The sequence below is a fragment of the Netta rufina genome (assembly GCF_964035555.1).
Source record: "Netta rufina genome assembly, chromosome: W".
NCBI classification, from domain to species: Eukaryota; Metazoa; Chordata; class Aves; order Anseriformes; family Anatidae; genus Netta; species Netta rufina.
The window spans coordinates 10,152,523-10,174,172 of NC_140139.1; the positions used below are offsets into that span (position 1 = coordinate 10,152,523).

General features: G+C 45.0%; 1 protein-coding gene across 4 annotated transcripts in view; it reads right to left on the bottom strand.

Annotated features, from left to right (window-relative positions):
- Window positions 1-15,477, bottom strand: part of LOC311220772 (E3 SUMO-protein ligase PIAS2) — a 35,581-nt gene extending 20,104 nt beyond the window's left edge. For all 4 annotated transcript variants that reach the window (XM_084304354.1, XM_084304353.1, XM_084304356.1 and 1 more), the window contains exons 1-5: window positions 15,393-15,477; window positions 11,511-11,985; window positions 8,175-8,259; window positions 7,584-7,634; window positions 7,368-7,458 (exon numbers count right to left, since the gene is read on the bottom strand). In XM_084304354.1, coding sequence (XP_084160480.1) covers window positions 7,368-7,458; window positions 7,584-7,634; window positions 8,175-8,259; window positions 11,511-11,985; window positions 15,393-15,416 — 726 coding nt within the window. In that variant the 5' untranslated portion in view covers window positions 15,417-15,477. The remainder of the gene's footprint in view (window positions 1-7,367; window positions 7,459-7,583; window positions 7,635-8,174; window positions 8,260-11,510; window positions 11,986-15,392) is intronic.
- Between the last annotated feature and the right edge of the window lie 6,173 nt (window positions 15,478-21,650).

Genomic DNA, 21,650 nt, shown 5'->3' on the forward strand with positions numbered 1-21,650 from the left:
GAAAAACAGGCTCTTTGGGAGCTGCTCCAGGTGTGGGTCTGTGCCGTGGGGTTTATTCGTCAGGAGCGGGTTGGTCTGGCTTGGGACCCCCTGGGGTCCAACCCCCGCGATCACCTGCTCCTGCGTGGGCTCCTCTCCACGGGCTGCAGTGTGGAGATCTGCTCCACTGTGGTACACCACGGGCTGCGGGAGTCTGCCTTCCCCACCAGGGGCCTCTCTGTGGGCTGCCAGGGGGGCTTCGGCTCTGGCACCTGGAACACCTCTGCGCTACACTCCCCCTCCTCTACATTGACCTTGGTGTCTGCAGGGAGGTTTCTCACTCCTCGCTCTCCCAGCTGCTGTTGTGCAGCAGCTTTTTATTTTTTGCTTTTCTTGGATGTGCTCTCACAGAGGCACAAACTGCATTGCTCAAGGCTCGGCTCTTGGCAGCGGTGGGCCCCTTTGGAGCCAGATGAAACTGGCCCTTATCTAACATGGGGCAGCTGATAGATCCTTCTCACAGGTGTTACCAGTGCAGCCCCTCCACTACCAGAGCCTCACCCTGTGAACCCAATATAATGGGGCAGCTAGGTCATTGCTGGCCTGTAAAGTATCAGGAATTAAACTAACTAATGAAACCCTAACTGCGATGGGGGTAGAAGGGACTGGGATAACAGTGCCACTTTTTGGGGACACCAAGCTGAGACCAGGGATAGAACGATCACTGGTCAGTTATTGTATGCACCCCAAGCATACAATACTAACTCGTTGGGAAAGGATTTGATAATTACATTGGGCATTCAAATAGTAAATCGTTAGACTGGAATAATGGTGTTGTTAATGGGGTACTCTCAGACCCGAGAGCAAAGATATATTCACCAATGACTGGAAAGACCCTGAAATGGGGGTGGAAGCAGCAATACAGATGGACAATTTTACCTCAGGGTTTTACAGGGCCACCAATGTACTTGGGCAAGTTCTAGAACAGATTTTGGAGCAATTCCAACCTCCTGAGGAGGTGTTACTGTTACAATATGTGGATGATCTTTTATTGTCAGGACAGGAGAAAACATCTGTGAAGGAAGCCACTAACAAGCTATTCAGCTTTCTGGGAAAACAGGGATTGAAAATATTGGAAATTAAAATTAAATTTGTAGAAAGAGTAGTCAAGTATTTAGGGCATCTAGTGTCTGAGGGGGAATGAAGAATAAATCCAGAGGGGATTCAGGGAATTGTTGAGCTACCCCTACCCAAAACTAAAAAGAACTAAAAAGTTTTAAGAGAAAGAGGTTTTTAAGGAATTAGGAGTCACAAACTCCAAAGGAAAATAGATACTCCCTGAAGGGAGAGAAATGCTAAAGAAAGTGCTAACGAGGCAAATATTAACTGTTTTGCATCAAGAGGGTCATTGGGGAATTCAAGCAATGTGTGACGCTGTGCTATGGAAATATGTATGTGTAGGAATATATATATATGCTCTGGCTGAACGAGTACGCAGGAGTTGTGTAGTATGTCAAAAGGTAAATAGGAAAATTATCCACAGTCAGCCCAAAGGGGGCGAGAACCAGGAATTCAACGCTTCCAAAATGTATAGGTAGATTTTACAGAACTCCTTAGAGTAGGTAGATTTAAATGCTTATTAGTCTCAGTAGATCATTTGTCAGGGTGGGTGGAAGCTTTCCCTTCAGTATCTGCTGCTGCAAACATGGTAACTAAAATAATTCTAGAACAAATAACTACCAGGTATGGAATTGTTGAAAATACCAACTCTGATCGAGGAAATCACTTTATGTCAGAAATATTGCAAGGGCTAATGTGGACTCTAGGAATCAAGTGGAAACTTCACACTCCTTGGCATCCTTCCTCTTCTGCAAGGGTGGAGAGGACCAGACAGTAAGGAAGCAATTGACTAAGTTCTGGAAACTCGGCTTCCCCAAACAAAGCGCTTACCTTTGGCACTTCTCTGAATTCAAACTGCACCAAGAAACGATGTGGGAGTTTCACCATGTGAAATATTATTTGGATTGCTGTACAAAGGGAATGAATTACCTCAATTTGAGACAATGAGACAAAAGATGCTTTTCTTAAGAACTATATACTCAGGCTGTCGTCCTCTTTGTCATCTCTCAGGACCCGTGGACTGTTAGCTCAAACCCACCCTCGGTAGCCCTGATCCATCCATTCCGAGAAGGAGATTGGGTTCTGATGTGAACATTGAGAGAATCGAAACTGCAACCTGAGTGGGACGGACTGTTCCAAGTGCTCCTGACTACTGAGACGACAGTAAGAACGGCTGAGAAAGGGTGGACTCATACCTGGGTAAAAGCATCAGTTAACCCTGATACCTGAGAGACTGCATTAACAAAGACTTTTAAGGTTAAAACTGTTAAATTTATCTGTTGTAGACCTTTAACTTCTCCTTCAAAGGACTCTTAATGAATTAATGAGTAAAAGGAATTGAATTACACAGAACTGGAGTCTTTCCAGGGAACACTCCCTGGAAGTGGGAGAAAGCGGGGGGGGTCTTTAACCCCCACCAGAAAAATCCTTATTAATTTGTGATTTTCATTGTTTTTCTTAATTATTATAGGGGTGTAATATATACATAGAAATGGTGTATTTTAAGTTTATCTTAGTAATACCTATTCTCAATGGATTAGCAATAGGATGGAGGGAAAAAACAGCATTTCCAATTAATACAGAACATCTCTCTAGGTCTGTCTCGAAATAATTGTTGGATTTGCACCCAGATGCCTAGAAAGACTGAAAAACTGAAAAAGGCCTTGTCCCTGATTGCTATTTCCAGCAGCAACTGTGTGTGGATTCTCTAGATTTCTAAAAGTGACAGATCATACTCAGTCCCTGGAAGGAATAGATTTTTGAAGTTGAGCTCCCTACACATAATCCTGGCTAAAATATACTGTGTTATCAAAGGTGCCTTTTAAACAACGTTGATAGAAAACTCAGGGGGCAATAGTACTGACCCTGGGTGTGGAAATATCCATGAAGTAGGGAATCATCCATACTGTACTGAATATGGTAGCCACAGGAATGCTAATATACATAATGCACACCAGATACAACATGAGAATCCTGTAACCGGATGGCCTGTCCCGAATGACAAGGGGTGGTACTGGCTATGTGGCAATAAAGCCAGGAAGATGCTGCCTCTAGGATGGAAGGGAGCTTGCACCCTGGGGGCAATAATTCCAAATGTAACTGTTATTGAAGACCCACAAAGCCAAAGCCTCTTGAGACCACACGCAGAATTAAGTGGACTCCAGATAATCCTCTAGTAAAATTCTCTAGCATTTCACAGTTTTGCAAGGTGGTTTTTACCTTGGTTAGGGGTGAGCGAATTAGAAAACGCTATTGTAAATATCTCAGCTATAACTGAAGAACTAGAAAGTAAGTTTGATAAGTTTGCAAAAATAGTACTCTAGAATCAAATAGTATTAAATGTATTAATAACCTCATAAGGAGGAGCGTGCACTGTAATTAATACTAGTTGCTGTATATATGTAGATCAAATAGGACGAATTTGACTGATCTCAAAAATATTTGGGAAAAAAAAAACAACAAACAACATCCTACATAGAGTAGCTCAAGATGACACTTCCTGAGGACTTAGAAAAATTTGGGAGAAACTAACTTTGAGACAATTCTATTCAGGTAACCACAAACAACTATTTGTTGGTATTGTAATAATAATGGCATTGTATATCTATCATCCCTCGTGACATCCGAAGAAGAATATTGCGCCTTAATGTTGGAAAAACTCAAGAGTGCGGTATGTGAAGAGGTGCAAAAACAACAATAGGAGTAAGAACAGAAGAGGGGGGGGAATTGTGAGAAACTAAGTTGTGTTTTTGCAGTAGAGAACTAATTTTCTGTATTCCAAGGTAGCTGTGTAGTCATAACAAGGAGAAATGCTAAGTAGATAAGTGGACAGTAGAAGGCCTCACTGTTCCAAAATGAGGTAGAAGCTTGAGAAAAACAGGATGAGCAGTGTGGGAACAGTAAAACAAAGATCACAAGCTCTCAAAACATAAGAAAGGGGAGAAAAAAAAAAAAAGGAGAAATTAAAGGGTTGAAAAAAAAAAAAAAAACGTACATATAGAGGAGCATCGAGAAAGGTTATGATTTGTTTACTATAATGCGCTCCTAATTAGCAGGATGCCTGCCACTGCAATTGCAAATAAAATAGCTTCACAGAAGGTCCTGTCTGAAGAAAATTAGTGGAACATGTGTGTTGTGAGAAAAATCTCATGGTCTAATGCTTAGAAACAGAGTTACTGTGAAAGAAGAGTTCTGAAAATAAAAACTAGAAATAAGCAACAATTGCTGATGTATGCTACTTCATCAGAAACTCTCCCACAGAGCACACAGCACATGTTCAATGTTCACCTAATGATACGGGAAAGCAATCTGGAGAGCTCCTGTACTAGTAGAGTCAGCACAACTTCCAGCCTCCGGTAGGAACCTGAGCAGGAGCGTCTCTACACAGTTTTATTGCACCAGAAGCGCAGCACAGCCAATATTCCCAGGCCACCTCTTCAAACAGTGGATCAGGCAACTCAGTATAAAACAGACTGTCTTGCCATTTTTAATTTATTTCAAGGATTAGGAATGATAGCCTCGATGTTTCATTTAATTCTTAGCTCCAAGGCAGAATTTTAGGAATATCTTCACACAGCATTTAGGCAGTATTTCTGAAGTTTCCAGACACTTCCCCCCCCCCCCCCCCAAATATTTGCCTTCATAGCTAGCACGTAAGCAAGACCAGCAGAAATTCTGCTGTATCTTTTGTCTTGCCACAGAAGTCATCTCATGCAACTCAGAACTGGAGGCCTCTTCTGCTTACTGGAAGAGCATACCATAGGATAACCACTGGATAACTACTGCCCTTAATCCAGGGAGGACTCAATAGTTATCATTTACCAGGTTTCCAGAGCAGTTCTACCACTAATCCATACTCTTCCCTGGAAAGCCCACCCATGGCTGTACTTCAGTACTGCCCTTTATTAATCATTTGCACAGGGCTACTGCCTGCAGCAACAGAACAGGGACCCAGGTCTGCCAGGCCAGAGCAGAGGACAGCAATTGCTGAAAGAAGTCTTCCAAAACTGGTTCTCGCCCCAGATAAGTGACAATAGCTATGAGGAGTCTTCCCACGTGTGCTTTATCACAGAATATGGAAGCAGCAGATGTCAAGAAAAACCCAAATAGTTGCATTCTTTGCTTTTTTACACATCTCCCATTTTTCCCTTTTTGAAGGCTGACCACTGCTCACATGCTTCAATTCAGTCAAGCTTTTGATGTTTTCTCCCACAAAGCAAAGACCCTCAGGGGTCAGACTCAATCTTGTACTCCTAAAACACATTAAGGTCTTCTGTTCCTAGCCTTCTGGGACTTAAAGAGAGAATGCTCTGCTTGCCTATCACAACCAGCATGGCCTAATACTGCTCAGTTAGGCTGCCAATTCTAGCAGCTAGCATGTGCCAGAGTTATTTGGGTCTAAGTCTTCCATACTTCTTCCAAGAACCATAACAGTCAAAACACGTGGACTCTGCTGTAACCAAAAAAAAAGTATCAAAAGAAAGTCTGATTGTTCTTCCATGTAGTCATTTCCAGCCTGCCTTGACAGATTTCATTTTTGTCCTTTGAAAGAGACCTGCAGTGGTCTAGAGAGGTTTCCTTGGAAGAAAAGCAGGTTACTTCTTCGGACTTTTGGGTTTTGTCTTGCCTACACTCACATGAGAAGGCAACAGGAGAATCACCTGTTGTAGACATTACATATAAAATCCTCGTTACTTGCCAAGACACCAGCATGCAATGCTCCATGTTTATTCTTTTCAAGTCAGAAGACACACTGTAAGAGGTAGACACAGACAGTTGCAGGAACAGAAGAAAACACTGTGGTAGCACGAGCTGGCACAACCTAAAGCAGTATTGGCACACTGGCAGCACTTCTCTGAAGTTTCTGATAAGAATCGCAGCCAAGGAGATAACCTAGAATAATTCAGACATCTGCAGAGGCATGAACTGCTATACGAGGAAAAGGCAGAACAGTACTCATTTAAGAATTGTACAAGTTGACAACAGAGACTGGTATCACCGATTAGTTACTTAACACTACTGAAGCGGACAATTGTTGTCTCTGAGGCAGGAAAGTTGCCAAGACAAAAGTCACTTTATTTACTTCCTCACTTAAGGTTTCTATTGAACAGAACAACAAGCCATCTTACAGCGTGCAGAAAGAACCTACAGGACTTTCACTTTGCTTCAGATTTAAATCCAAAAATCACAGAGAATTTTTGCTACAACTGTAGCGTGTTACACATAAAATGGATAGCATAACACAGTGTAACGGGTATAAGGTATATTAATAAGACTGAGAAGAATCAGTCATTGATATCCACAGGATAAACATCAGACCCAATTCTTTTGGGTTGCTTGAAGAAAGGAAAACCTTCAAGTTTATCACAGAACAGCTTGTGTCTGCAGGAAGTACTGACCAGGAAATGTCTCAAAGAAACACTTTTAGATGCTGAAGACAGAAGAGTGGTGCAATCGTTATAGAAGCAGGTAGAGTCATTTAGGTTGAGAGGCAAGAAAGTCATGGTTGCACACGAAGGGGAGGCAGCACAAGGGAAAAACAGGACATGATAAACATATCTGACATGCCAAGAAGGTGGATAACATTTCATACCTCCATTCCCATCAAACATTTTACATATACTGCTGGAAAAACTATTTTTCCATCTTCCAGAAGCATTTCAGAATGAATTAGGTAAGAGTTTCCCCCATTCTGTTGTACAGAAATACCTGTTTCAGAGATTTGTTCAGAAATAGGAATGCTGCTCCCTTTTCACATATATTCGAGACTCAAGGTGGCCCTGCCCACCCAGTAATTTTTACAGTAGAAACCAAAGTGCCTGACTGCTAACACTGTTCTATTCCAGCAACTGCTGGGAGCCCTACAACATGCCCGCTCATCATCCCTGCAATGAACACTGCTCTAACCAGAGAGGTGCAGAACAGTATACAAACATCCACAAGATGATGTTTCCTCACAACAAGTAGGAACTCGCACCAGTACACAAATAGATATACTAACCAGTGAGGGCTACTGCCAATCAAGTCAAACTCAATTTTAAGACCCATAAAGAAGATTTCTCGTGTTCTTGTTGTATTGCCTGCACAGATGAGGCTTACTACAATTGGCTAAAATGTAATTAAGCCATGCGATAGCTGTATCATGGCTGATAGCAGTAACGGCTACCTCACAGATAATAAAGTGCTGGATTATTTTAGCAAGCTAGCATTACAGAAAGACAAACACCCCAAGTCAAAGAAACCACAAATACGTGCAAGCACAAGCTTACCGGCAATGGAAACAGCTTCCCATTTACTTTAATGCACAAACTATTAGGGTAATTATCTTCTTGAGGACAGCTTGTCTCTGCCAGGCATAACCTATATCCCAAAAAAGAGAAGGCATAATTTTCACGTGTCACTACATTCATGTCTCCCCACAAACATCAAGACATAACTTCTTGATTAGCTAATATAACATAAAGGGAATATCATGAAACAGGTACCTTAGCTGAACTTGGACTGTGTAATCTCTCCTGCCCCCTGGCAAGAAGTCCCTATGACAAAGAGAAAGGAAAAGAGAAGCACCTATTTAGACAGCAGGTCTCATAATCCAGTCATATGCAGAAAGAACTAATACACCTATCCCATCACTAAGTTTTGCTCTTATTTTACTAAGTTATGATGGGGGGGGGGGGGGAACGGACAGGACACAACAGGTTTTTTTTGCTATCCAAAAAGACTCTGTTCACATCACAGGTCCTGTAAGAACATGAATCCCGGGACAAAAGATAAAAGCAGCCTTCCATTCTTGCAGCCAGGAAACATGCAGGGAATAAAAGCCTACCACCTCTCTAAATAGTAACAATTACTGTTTCAAATAATTATCAGCTCCTCAATAGCATCAGATTTACCCCAACTACATAAAAATTCTGTGCTAATTCCAGAAGAAGCCAGAACAGATTAATTCAGCATAACTACCGTGCAGATCATCATTCCCCACCTGCAAGCTTATGGGATGCATCAAAAAAATAAAGAATCCCCTTGTCCTGAACTTCTGTAAAAGTGGTTACCACACTATGCCAAACACTTCTTACCTGGAAATACAGATTTCTCTGACCTGCTGAGGTGTTAAAGCAAAGATAAAAAACTTCTCTTGGAACCTCTGAATACTGCTCTGTACTAGAAAAAAAAAAAAAAAAAAGAGAGAGACAAGAGGAGGTTTAGCCATTATGATTAAAATAATTGATTAGAACAGGACCTGCAAGTGAGTTTTTTCCTGAAACAACACACAAGTCATTTAAGAACACAAACAAATTGTTGTTGAACTGCAAGCCACTGTCAACAGGAAAGCAACAGAACAAATCATTCATTCAGCTATATTCAGATGGCTAATATCACATTACATTTCAGTACTAAAGAAGTTTGGCAACCTGCACTGTAATCCTCAGGGGAAGAAAGGTACAAACAACAAAACGTAACACTGGGTACCTGGAGAAAGTACCACCAGAGAGATGTTTACAACTATTTTAAGGTACTATAATGGGAAAGTGCACACCAGGAGCTATTAATGGACAGCTGGAAAATTACTCAGTGCAGAAACAGCTAGATGTAGCTAAGTTGTTGGGGAGGAAGGTAGGGAACAACTCCTAATGCCAAAGAAGCCAGCTGCACTCTGCATCTGGGAATAGTCAGCACTAAACTTTAGGGAGGGAGGGTGCCAGAAATAAAGATAACTTGCATATCAGAATCCTACTTGTCTGTCAGTGATGGCAGGCAATAGTATTTTTGTATTAAGGATTTATAGTATGTACATAGTTCTTTTCACTTGAACAGTTAGAAAACTTGACCTGAAATAAAGGTAGACTAGACTTGTCCAACAGTTTAAAGTATCCAGCAAGAAGAACAAGCCTAAAAACAACACCATTAAACCAGCCAAATGGAAGAGCTAGGCTGTCACATACACTGTAACATTAAGAGAAGAAAAATCTGCCTGGAAAACATACAAAAAGGACAAATCCAGGTGGAATAAAAACACACGCAAGTTCCTCAAGCAATTCAAATACATGGTATCATGCACATGTTAGACAGCATTTTATATTTCAAAATATTGGGACACATTTAAAATTGAAACTTGTACTGTACCAAGTGGTGGATTAAAGCTAAACCCCACATCCACAGCTGCTCTTATGGCCTCATAAAAGAATACATATGCAGTTGCCTTTCAAAGAACTGCAATGAAGCAGACTACACTCCTAGCACTGAGCTATGTGCCCGTTTGATTTCTGAATTCTTAAACACACGTTTATTTCATGTCTCAGCCACTCATATCTATTAACTTGGACTATGATCTACCCATATCAATCTGAAAATATTTAATAAGGGTTTCTTTCAAATTTGCTCACAAACCCACGCTAAAGTCACTAATTCATTATTTACGCAGCAAGCCATTCCTCACTTCTCATTTACCTACTCCTCACTTAGAGCTGCAACTCCAGCTGCTGCCATCCTCAGGTATTGCATGGCGGGAAGAATTTTAAGGCAAGCAGGTACTCAGTTACATTCCTTCTGTCCCTCTCACCCACATACAGACATTGGAGAATCAGATAACCCTACTTCTATGAGAGCTGTGCAACACCAAGAGAGCCTACAGTTTTCAAGGGAAAGAGGATTTTCATGCAACTTTAACTATAACACACTGACACCCTGATGAAGCATTCAGTTTAAGAAGCAAGCATTTCCAAAACTGAAAACAGCTGTTACAGATCGTTTTCCAGCATATTACTGCCACCTCCAGATATCATTGACCAAAACCAGTAACTGCATAACAGAAATACAATGCAGAGGACACACCACATTAGATGGGAGAAGGTGACCACACATCTGGCAACAAGCCTGGTTAACTACGAGCCAACGGTTGTCCTGTAATACAGGATAATTAAGGAATGTTGAGGGATTTTTGAAACAGCAAGGAGGACATGACTTGCTGCAGCTGAGCAAACCAAGCTACCAGGACGACTACAAGAAGTTCCCATGACAGTGTTCCCACATCGCCCGATTGAGGAATTTAGAAAAATATTGTTGCCAGCAGCTGGCTTCAAGGACAAGGTCTACGTGACTGCTAATCACAAGGGGGTTGTTTTTTTGCAGGTGGGGTTGTTTTCTTGCAGTTGTTTGTCTGAGTGCTTTTGACCAATAATCTTGTGTGAGACACTATCCGCCCCTGTTAAGTTTGCTATAAAAGTCAGGCTATTCGGGTAATAAAGGGAGAGCATGATCTGACCATACTGGTGTCTGTCGTGTTTTTGGCTGTTCTTTCTGCAACAAAGGAATATAATTAATGTATTCAGCTACTGTATAGAGTGAACGTGAGGAGGAGGGAGGAGGAAGAAGCTGGGATGAGCTATAGAGTCAGCCGATCCCAAAGCACACATTGATATCAAGCCCATCCATGCATTAAGACAATAATAGGGAGAGGGACCCTCTCCCTAACAGGATGCATTGACACAAGCACAAGTGACTACAAGTAGTGTAAGGAACACTTGCTAGTAATGCTTGCTGCTTTAGATACTGGAGGATGACTAGCATATGCCTCACTTAGGTAAATGTCACAACCCAAGATGCTTATCACTTAAAAAAACTAAAGAGTTTAGCGGGATGCAAACAGCTTGCAAAATGCTAACAGTGTTTCTAAACAGTATTACTAAATCATCACAGAACATTTTCTACCCTATAAGGTAAAAAAAAAAAAAAAAAAAAAAGTTAAATTTCAAGCCTATTTCCAAATAAATAGGCTCAAGAATGAGGCATTTGAGTAAGCTAACTCAGACTTCGAGTTGTTTGGAAGACAAAGATCTTCTCTGCATTTTAACATCCAGTATGGCAACAACCAGCAGGCTGAGAAGCTACCAGTAAACCAAGCACAAAATTCAGCATTTGATGCCCAAAGAAAGCATCTCAATGCAAGATGCCAGAACCTGCAGAACTGTTGCCTCTGTTGCAACGAGATAAATACAAGCTAACAAAACAGTGAACTTGTTCTCCTTACACTGCAGGAACTTAACTACTGACCCTGAAATCTTTCTCCTGCTGGCCTGACAGGTGTTCTTCCCTTGTATCAAACAGATACTTTAGGTCCAAATCATTCAGACAGAAGTAACTTAATATTGAAAAGAGAGTCACGTTTATCTTTAAATCTAGGGTATCAGCAGAACACAATACTTTTTTTATTATTATTACTAAAGTGGGGCTTGGCCCTTTGGGGGGCAAGAGGTAGAGAAAGGGCAGTGCCAGCACTAAGAAGAGAAGGGAATTTCCACTTTTCCCCAGCTGGAAAAAATAAAAAAAATAAAAATGTAAGCCTGGACTTCGTGCTGTCATAAGCAATACCTATCCTCCGAATTAAACAACCTGCAGTACTATCAAACACTTACCTAGACTTGTAGGTTTTATGAGCACATCTAGCACATCATAAAAAGGCAGGCTTTTCAGCTGAACGTCAGGATGAACAGGTGGAATTGGAGGGGACGGCTGCTGCATCTCAAAGTGAGCCTTAGCGTCCTGGAGAAGCACGGAGCTGACAGGGGAGGAAGGAGACTGAGGCGTGACTGAAGTAGAAGAGAGCGTGTGAATCCCAGCAACAGCCAGGTCAGGCTCCACAGGAGAGGAACTACTGTCCAAATTGAAAATGATGGGTTTTATAGCTGATAAGTCTGAGAGTCCTTCAATCGTCCTTGGGTACCGACACCTATAGAGTTCTTGGATTTTTATCTGCACTGCTGAGCTGCACCCGCTCTTCAGTAAGTGCAGTGCCCTCATCAGGAGGTCATGTTTCCGTCCACTTTTATTACGTCCAGCAAAGCCCAACAACACTTGCAGTTCAGACACACGAAAACTTGATACCATATTCTGGAAAGATAAATCAAGAGAAGCATAAGTGCACCGATAGTATAGTAAGTCATCTGTTCTGAAGGGCATGGTGAAGACCTGAACTTCCATCGTTCCAGTTCCTCCCCAGTCATCTTAGATACTACCCATACTCTTACCCAGAACAAGAGTACAGTTAGCTTAAAGCAAAGTAACGTGTCTAGGAAGGTTGAGCTTGGTTGTGTTATTGGTTATAAGGACTTGTAGTTGAGTCGTTTCCACTTTCAACACCAAAGAAACAATGCAATGCTATCCTAACTCCACAGGAAACTAGAAGCATCATCTGATACAAAATATCTCACTTCATGGAAAAAATAAAAAATAAAAAAATCAGATAAATCAGTGTTATCTGTTCTCCAGTACATTTTAAGAAATAAAACAAGCGTTATAAAATAAGTTCTGCATAGTTTATTCTGAGACACTGTGGTGGTTTTACTTGGGTGGACAGCCGAGCTCCACCACAGCCGCTCTCTCACTCCCCCTCCTCAAAGGGAAAGAGAGAGAAAATACAACACAAAGGGCTCAAGGGTTGAGATAAGGACGGGGAGATTGCGCAGTAATTATTGTGACGGGCAAAACAGACTCAGCATAGGGAGATAGTAAGATTTATTTCCTATTACTAACAAGCTAGAGAAGTGAGAAACAAAGGAAAGGAAACAAGAACACCGTCCCCTGCATCCACCCTCTTCTACCTCCTCCCCCCGAGCAGTGCAGAGGAACAGGGGTTGTGGTCAGCCTATAATGCTTTGTCTCCGCCGCTCCTTCTCAGTCACTCTCATCCCTGTGCCATGGGGTCCCTCCCATGGGATGCAGTCCTTTCCAAACAGATCCAGCGTGGGCTTCCCACAGGCAGCAGCTCTTCCAGAACTGCTCCAGATATGGGTCCGTACCACGGGGTCCATCCCTCGGGAGCAAACTGCTCCAACCTGGGTCCCCTACGGGCAGCAGCTCCTGCCAGGTCACCTGCTCCTGCGTGGGCTCCTCTCCACGGGCTACAGGTCCGGCCCAGAATCTGCTCCGGCAGGGGTCTTCCACAGGCGGCAGCCTCCGTCGGTGCATGGCCACCTGCTCCACCGTGGTCTCCTCCACAGGCTGCAGCGTGGAACCCTGCTCCACCGCGGTACTCCATGGGCTGCAGGGGGACAGCCTGCTTCACCATGGTCCTCACCACAGGCCGCAGGGGACTTCTGCTCCGGCGCCTGGAGCACCTCTCCCCCTCCTTCTTCACTGACCTTGGCGCCTGCAAGGCTGTTCCTCACTCCTCTCACTCTCCCAGCTGCTGTGTGGCGCAGCGTTTTTTTTCCCCTGTCTTAAATCTGCTCTCACAGAGGCGCAAAACGACATCGCTTATTGGCTCGGCTCTGGTCAGCAGTGGGGCCCTTACCAAACATGGGGCAGCTTCTAGATCCTTCTCACAGAAACCACCCCTATGGCCCCCTGCTACCAAAACCTTGCCACGTAAACCCACTACAATCGCCCAGCTCTCCAATCTGTCCAGATCCCTCTGCAAGGCCTTTCCACCCTCATCCGAGTCCACAACTCCTCCAAGTTTGGTGTCGTTGGCAAATTCGCTCAGAACAACTTTTAGTCCTACATCCAAATCATTTATAAAGACATTGAAGAGGACTGGCCCTAAAATGGAGCCTTGAGGGACCCCACTAGCGATCATCCGCCAGCCAGATGTGGCCCCATTAACCACAACACTTTGAGCCCTACCCATCAGCCAATTGCTCACCCATCGTATGATGTTTTTGTTTAGCTGTATGCTGGACATTTTGTCCAGTAGGATCCTATGGGAAACCGTGTCAAAAGCCTTGCTGAAGTCCAGAAAGATCACATCAGCTGGTTTCCCTTGATTGACTAGATGGGTAATCTTATCATAAAAGGAAATCAAATTTGTTAAGCAGGACCTACCCCTCATGAACCCATGTTGGCTGGGACCAATGACTGCACTGTCCCCCAGGTGTGCCTCAATAACTTCAAGAATCATCTTCTCCATAATTTAGAGGCTAGCGCACTCATTTCCGAGGCACTCCAGGTTACAAAGTAAGATGAATGGAAACGTCAGAAGGCATCTGTTCAGACTAGCACTTTAAAAAAAAAAAGTTCTGATACTTTATTTCCAGTGAAGAAAGGAGAGTTCTGCAGTTGGCCTGAAATCCCATTCCCTTTTCCCCCTCCGTATTTCCTGTGTTACTTTTGGAAAGCACCTCAGATGCGTACAATCTCAAAGGCATGTAGGTACCCAATTCCCAAACTATCTATCAATACTTACACATATCTAGATAAAGGAGCACAGTGCAGCAGAAAATGCAAGTCATGGCCCTGGCTCAAACATCAAGAGGAGCTACAAAAAGGAGAGCAATCTCTGCTAGTTAACAGCAGGGGTTTAGCCATCTCCAGAGCTACACCCTCTGAGAGCTCTTAAAAAGCAGGCTGCAAGTGAGTCAGAACACTAAGCAAGAAAACACACAAGCACAAGTTAAAAATAACCTTTGAACAACTGAGGAAAAAATAAGGCAATGCTTCTTAAACCCAAGATTGAGATAGAGCACTGCTTTCTCCAGTAGGAGCACTGCTTTCTCCAGTAGGGGAACACAATTCTTTCCCTGAGGTGTTCGTGACTGAGCTCCTCACCTACATCGGAGCAGTGTTAGTGCTGAAGAAGCCCTGGCATAAGAAATTCTCTGGTGATTGCAGCACATTTCCCACCACTGGTCAGACTATGACCAGTGGCGGGAAATGCACAGCCATCAGACCTTTCTCTATGCAGATGCCTAACTCCGCAGCCACATTTCACTGGCACAGCAGAGTTAGGCTGGGGGCAGGGAGGGCTTTGGCATCCCTGAGGCATTCAGTTGGCAGCACTTGTGCAGGTGGGGATGCCAGGCAAGGGCAATGCTTCCCTTCTCACCAAAGGCACCAATGGATCGGCCAAGAAACGCAAGGGAAGAAGGCAGGAAGAAATGAAATAAGCACCGCAAACAGTTCTCTGTGGACACACCTAAACCCCTTTGTGGGCACCCCCCGCTGAAGCCTGTCACACAAGAGCTGTAAAATAAAAGATTAAAGCCAACATGTCTGCGAGGAAATACAGCAATTTGTGCTTCATGGAGGAGACGAGCCCGGCGCCGGCTTCCACCCCGGTTCGGGCCACGGGCAGCCGCCCCGACTTTCTAAGACGTTGAGAGGGGGAGGAAGAAAGAAGGAAAAAAAAATAAAGGCAAAAAAAAAGTAACCCCACTTCCTCACGGGAAAGGCAAAGGCAGCCCTGGTCCTGGTCCGAGTTCTCGCCTCCCAAGGGGAAAGGCCGAAGTAAAACCCACCCACCCACCCACCCCACACGGCCAAGGCAGCATATCGGCCCCACCGCGCCTCTCCCTCCTCACCCGCAGCTCCTCGAAATCCGCCATTTTCTACCCGCGCCTTCTCGCGCCGCCGCCGGGCCGCGCCGCCGCCACCACCACCATCGGGAACCCAGTGCGCGCTCCCGTCACGTGACGGGATAAGGGCGGCTCCGGCGGGGAAAACAGGCAAATAAAAATTAAAGGCCCCCGGCCGGCCCCCAACCTCGGGGAGGCAGGGAGCAGGCGGCCCGCGGGACACCGGGCAGTTTGCGGGCCTGCCCCACCTCAGGGCTAGGGGCTCTGAGGGGCGTCGCTGTAAGGGCGCCCGGCGCCATCCCGCACCCCCGGGCGCTGCTTTTTCCCTCCCAATTAAGGGCGCCGCTTCTTCCAAAATTAAGTTTAAGTACACAAATATGTCTTTTAGGTAACCTCTAGGCCCCGCATTTCAATCATCACCATCCTACAGGCAAATATACGCACATCCTACAAGGCCTCGCACACGACTTAAGCAGAATTAAAATTCAAATTATTCACCAAAAGCTCCCATAGACTCGTGGTTCAAGTGTATTAAATGAGAAGATCAGACTCAGTGTCCGCAGTGCTGGAAGTGAAAGGTGGTCACTGGCTTTCCCCACAAAGTTTCCTGAAATACCAAGCTATCTCAGTAGATGATGTAGAAATAGTGGTAACTAACATTGTCAACCCAGCTTCTTTCCTCAGCGGAAACCAAGGGGAGCCAGTACACCACGACTGCCTGGAGACCATCGAAGCTACCTACTCCAGCTGTAAACTTTTGATGATGTGGAAATCTGGTTCACTGATGGGATCAGCTACGTCATCAGTGGAAAACAACATGCTGGGTATGCAGTTACCACTTGCAAAGAGGTAATAGAATCTGGACCTTTGCCAACAGATACCTCTGCACAAAAGGCTGAGATAATTGCTCTGACCTGTGCCTTAGAAATAGCAAAAGCTGACATGAGAGCCTTCTTTAGTGTTATAGTCCATTGAGCCAAGATAGTGTTATAGTCCTCCTTTTTGTGTTGATGTATTTATAAAAACATTTTTTGTTATCTTTAACGGCAGTAGCCAGATTGAGCTCCAGATGAGCTTTGGCCTTCCTAATTTTGTCCCTGCACAGCCTCGCAACATCCTTATAGTCCTCCCTAGTGGGAGGACTATAATCTTTTCCAAAGATTATAAACCCTCTTTTTTCTCCTAAGCTCAAGCCACAATTCTCTGTTCAGCCAGGCTGGTGTTCTTCCCCTCCAGCTCGTCTTTGGGCACGTGGGGACAGACCGTTCCTGCGCCATTAAGATTTCCCTCTTGAAGAGCGCCCAGCCTTCCTGGACTCCTCTGCCCTTCAGAACCGCCTCCCAAGGGACTCTACCAACCAGTGTCCTCAGCAGCAAAAAGTCAGCCCTCCGGAAGTCCAGTACAGCGGTTTTACTGGTCCCCTTCCTGGCCTCGCCAAGAATAGAGAACTCCACCATTTCGTGATCACTCTGCCCAAGACAGCTCCCGACAATCACATCCTCCACCAGTCCTTCTCTGTTTGTGAAGAGAAGGTCTAGTGGGGCACCACCCCTGGTAGGTTTACTAACCAGCTGCGTCAGGAAGCTATCTTCCACGCTCTCCAGAAACCTCCTAGACTGCTTTCTCAGGGCTGTGTTGTGCTTCCAGGATATGTCAGGGAAGTTGAAGTCCCCCATGAGAACAAGCGCTGAAGATTTCGCAACTTCTGTCAGTTGCCTGTAGAACTCCTCATCCGTCTCCTCATCCTGGTTCGGCGGTCTATAACAGACCCTGACCAGGACACTAGCCTTGTTGTCCCTGCCGATCCTAACCCAAAGGGACTCGACCTTGTCATTCCCAACCTCGAGTTCTACAACCTCGAAAGACTCTCTAATATAGAGAGCCACACCACCACCCCTTCTGTGCTGCCTGTCCCTTCTGAAGAGCTTATAGCCAGGCATTGCAGCACTCCAGTCATGAGACTGGTCCCACCACGTCTCCGTGATAGCAACCAAGTCGTAGCCTGCCTGCTGCACAATGGCTTCCAGCTCCTCCTGTTTGTTACCCATGCTGCGTGCATTGGTGTAGATGCACTTCAGCTGGGCCATTGCCTTATCCCCCGGACTTGCTATTGTTCCCCCTGGCACAGCTCCAACAATCCTAGCTTCAGCCCCATCCCCCTTCCTACCTAGTTTAAAGCCCTCTCAATGAGCCCTGCCAGCTCCTGGCCCAGGATCCGTTTTCCCCTAAAAGATAGGGACCCATCTGCGGCCATCAGGCCAGGTGCCGAGTAAAGTGCCCCATGGTCGAAAAACCCAAGATTTCTGCGTTGGCACCAGCCCCGGAGCCACGTGTTTAACAGGTGGGCTTTCCGTGTCCTCTCTGTACCCCTCCCTGCCACCGTAGGGATGGATGAAAATACCACCTGCACTCCCGCTCCATCCACTAACCGTCCCAGCCCCCTAAAGTCTCGTTTGATAGCCTTCAGGCTTCTCTCTTCAATGTTGTCACTGCCTGCCTGGACTATCAAAAGAGGATAATAATCAGAGGGGCGTACCAGGTTGGGAAGCCTCCTAGCAACGTCCCTGACCCTGGCCCCAGGGAGGCAGCAGACTTCCCTACGGGTAGGGTCAGGCCGACAAATAGGGCCCTCTGTTCCCCTAAGAAGAGAGTCTATTTACTATTTAATATACTTTCCCCGCAGCTCCATACGCTGTTCATGCGCCCATATCTGTCATACAATTGGTTAGAGACCCCCAGACACGCGCCTCAAGCCAGCCAGCAATTGGCCACTGCGCAAAGCTCATCCTTAACATTGCAGCCAAGTTATTTATCTTGACCTTGCTCGAGTTCCTGTTTCTACCGCTTACTTCTGTTAGAAATGGCTCATTCTTCAAAATAGGATTAAATAAAAAAATAGGATTTATTAAAAGAATAGAGGTAAGCAAACAGCGCTGGGTGCACCGGGAGTCTCCGCTCCACCAGGACGCACACCAGCCACATCAAGTAGCTGATTTTTATGCTCCTAGACTAATACATATTCATTACTACTTCTAAAAAAAATAGATTATTATAATTAGCTTCCGGGGTCCAGTCCCTCCTACTGGAGCATGCTCATCAGTCTCCGGTGGTCCCTCTGGGGGTCTCTAGGGGTCTTTCATGCTGAAGGCTCATAGTCTTCCTCTCCAAGTTTTTTTCTCATCCTTCCCCTTTGTACTCCTTTGGCACCGTGTCAAGTTTATACAGCATCCCCTGCAGGTCTTGTCTCCCAGCCGTCCTTCAGCTTCTTTTTTTCTTCTTCTTAATCTCTTGGCCACCTGGCCAGATATCAGAGGCTTGCATAGTATACAATAACAGTCACTAGTTGTTATCAGTTGTTCTGAAAACCCCAGACATCAAAGACTTCATACAAACACAAATAGCTTTCTTATTGACACTTCACCAGTAATTAAAACATTCCTCACCAGCCATTCACAGGGACAGTCACACCTATAGCAGTGTTAAATTAATCTTGAAGAAGACAAAAAAAAGGTTGTAACTGTTAGAAATAGAAGAAACAATAAAAATAAATAAATAAATAATAGAGAAAAATAGAATAACAAAAGCAAACAGGTTCATAAATTTGAGGAGTATTTTCTGAAGACTTGATAAATTCACTAGAATGAGGGGGAGACTGGGACACACTGCATCTGTGGTTCAAGAATTAAATTGCCAGTGCAGGACCCAGAGGCAGACAGGACTGTTCTTTGCTGACACGAATTGTTAAAACATTCCTAACACTTCCTCATTACCTCTAGTTCAGGGACATGTGAAACAGTGCAAAGCCACCTGCAAATTCCTTCCCCACAATTCCCCCTTTTTGATTTTCAACCAACCAAATGCTTTTTATGGATGTTTCTATCAAGCACCTGTAGTGGTTTAACTCGACCGGCAGCTAAACACCACACAGACGTTCGCTCACCCTTCCCCCTCCCTCTCTGGGATGGGGGAGAGGAACGGGAAAGTAAAGCCCGTGAGTTGAGATAAAGACAGTTTATTAAGACAGGAAAATAATAATAACAATAATAATAATAATAGTACTACTACTAATAATGTGTACAAAGAAGTGATGCACAATGCAATTGCTCACCACCCGCTGACCGATGCCCAGCCTAACCCCGAGCAGCCAGCCCCCCACCCCGGCTAGCCACCCACATCTGTTGTTCAGTATGACATCAGATGGGATGGAATACCCCTTTGGCTAGTTTGGGTCAGCTGTCCTGGGTCTGTCCCCTCCCAGCTCTTACTGCACCCCCAGCCTGCCCCTTGGCAGGACAGAGCAAGAAGCTGAGACGTCCTTGGCTTGGTGTAAGCACTACTCTGCAACAATTGAAATATCGGGGTGTTATCAGCACTCTTCTCATCCTAAGCCAAAACATAGCATTCTACCAGCTACTAGGAAGAAAATTCTGTTCTAACTGAAACCAGGACATATAGCCACCCCTTATTCCATACCATTTATGTCATGCTCAGGTTACACTCTTTCCCATACATTCTAATTAGTCACCATTTTCATGTAGGGTATATAGTAGTCACGGTAGTGATGACATACAGTATTATATAGTAATTAACATGGTACAATTCAGTTCATGGGCTATTCTCACCCAGTATTAAATCCCCTTGAGGTACACACCGGACCTCTCCGTTCTTTTGCATTACCCACCAAGTGTATCCAGGTCCCTGAGCAAAAGCAATTCCACGAATGGGTTTGCCTTTTCCTGAGGCAGGAGTAGCCCAGACTGTTTTACCCAGCATATTTCTTACATGCACTACAGGAACTTTATCCCCTTCTACAGTACGTAACAGGTTTGATTCTCTGGTAACTTGTTGTACAGTGGGGCTTCTTCAGCCACGTAAACCCACTACAACCACCTCCTGCTCTGATGATATCCCAAAGTATTTGCCTTCTGGCCAGTCCATAATCACTTCCAAGATTCCTGGGCGACTGGGGTTTCCTATTCGAGCCCGCTGAGTAATCAGTGCAACCCACTTGCTCCATGTAGCATCAGTTGCATGATGTGTAGAGGGGACCCTTCCTTTGAACATCCAGCCTAGTACCGGCAGTCGGGGTGCTAGGAGGAGCTACGCTTCAGTACCAACCACCTCCGAAGCAAATCGAACTCCTTCATATGCTGCCAATATCTCCTTTTCGGTTGGAGTGTAGCGGGACTCAGATCCTCTGTATCCCCGACTCCAAAACCCCAGGGGTCGACCTCGAATTTCCCCAAGTTCTTTCTGCCAGAGGCTCCAGGTGGGGCCGTTCTCCCCGGCTGCAGTGTAGAGCACATTCTTTACATCTGGTCCTGTTCGGACTGGCCCAAGGGCTACTGCATGAACTATTTCCTGCTTGATTTGTTCAAAGGCTTGTCATTGCTCAGGGACCCATTCAAACTCATTCTTCTTACGGGTTACTTGTTAGAGTGGGTTTACAATCAGACTGTAATTTGGGATGTGCGTTCTGCAAAACCCCATAACACCTAGGAAAGTCTGTGTTTCTTTTTTGCTAGTTGGTGGAGACATAGCTGTTATTTTGTTGATCACATCCATTGGGATTTGACGACGTCCATCTTGCCATTTTATTCCTAAAAACTGGATCTCTCGTGCAGGTCCTTTGACTTTATTTTGTTTTATGGCAAAACCGGCTTTCAGAAGGATTTGGACTATTTTCTTCCCTTTCTCGAAAACTTCCTCTGCTGTGTCACCCCACACAATAATGTCATCGATGTACTGCAGGTGTTCAGGAGCTTCCCCCTGCTCCAGCGCAGACTGGATCAGTCCATGGCAAATGGTAGGGCTGTGTTTCCACCCCTGGGGCAGCCGATTCCAAGCATATTGGACTCCCCTCCAAGTGAAGGCAAACTGTGGCCTGCACTCTGCTGCTAGAGGGATGGGGAAAAATGCATTAGTGATATCAATTGTGGTGTACCACTTGGCTGCCTTCGATACCTTTTCGTACTGGAGTTCCATCATGTCCGGCACTGCAGCACTCAGTGGTGGCGTCACTTCGTTCAGGCCCCGATAGTCCAGTGTTAGTCTCCACTCACCATTAGACTTTCGCACTGGCCATATGGGACTATTGAAAGGTGAATGAGTCTTGCTGATCACTCCTTGGCTCTCCAATTGGCGAATTAGCTTATGGATGGGAATCAGGGAGTCTCGGTTAGTGCGATATTGCCGCCGGTGCACAGTTGTGGTAGCGATTGGCACTTGCCGTTCTTCGACCCTCAGCAACCCCACAACAGAGGG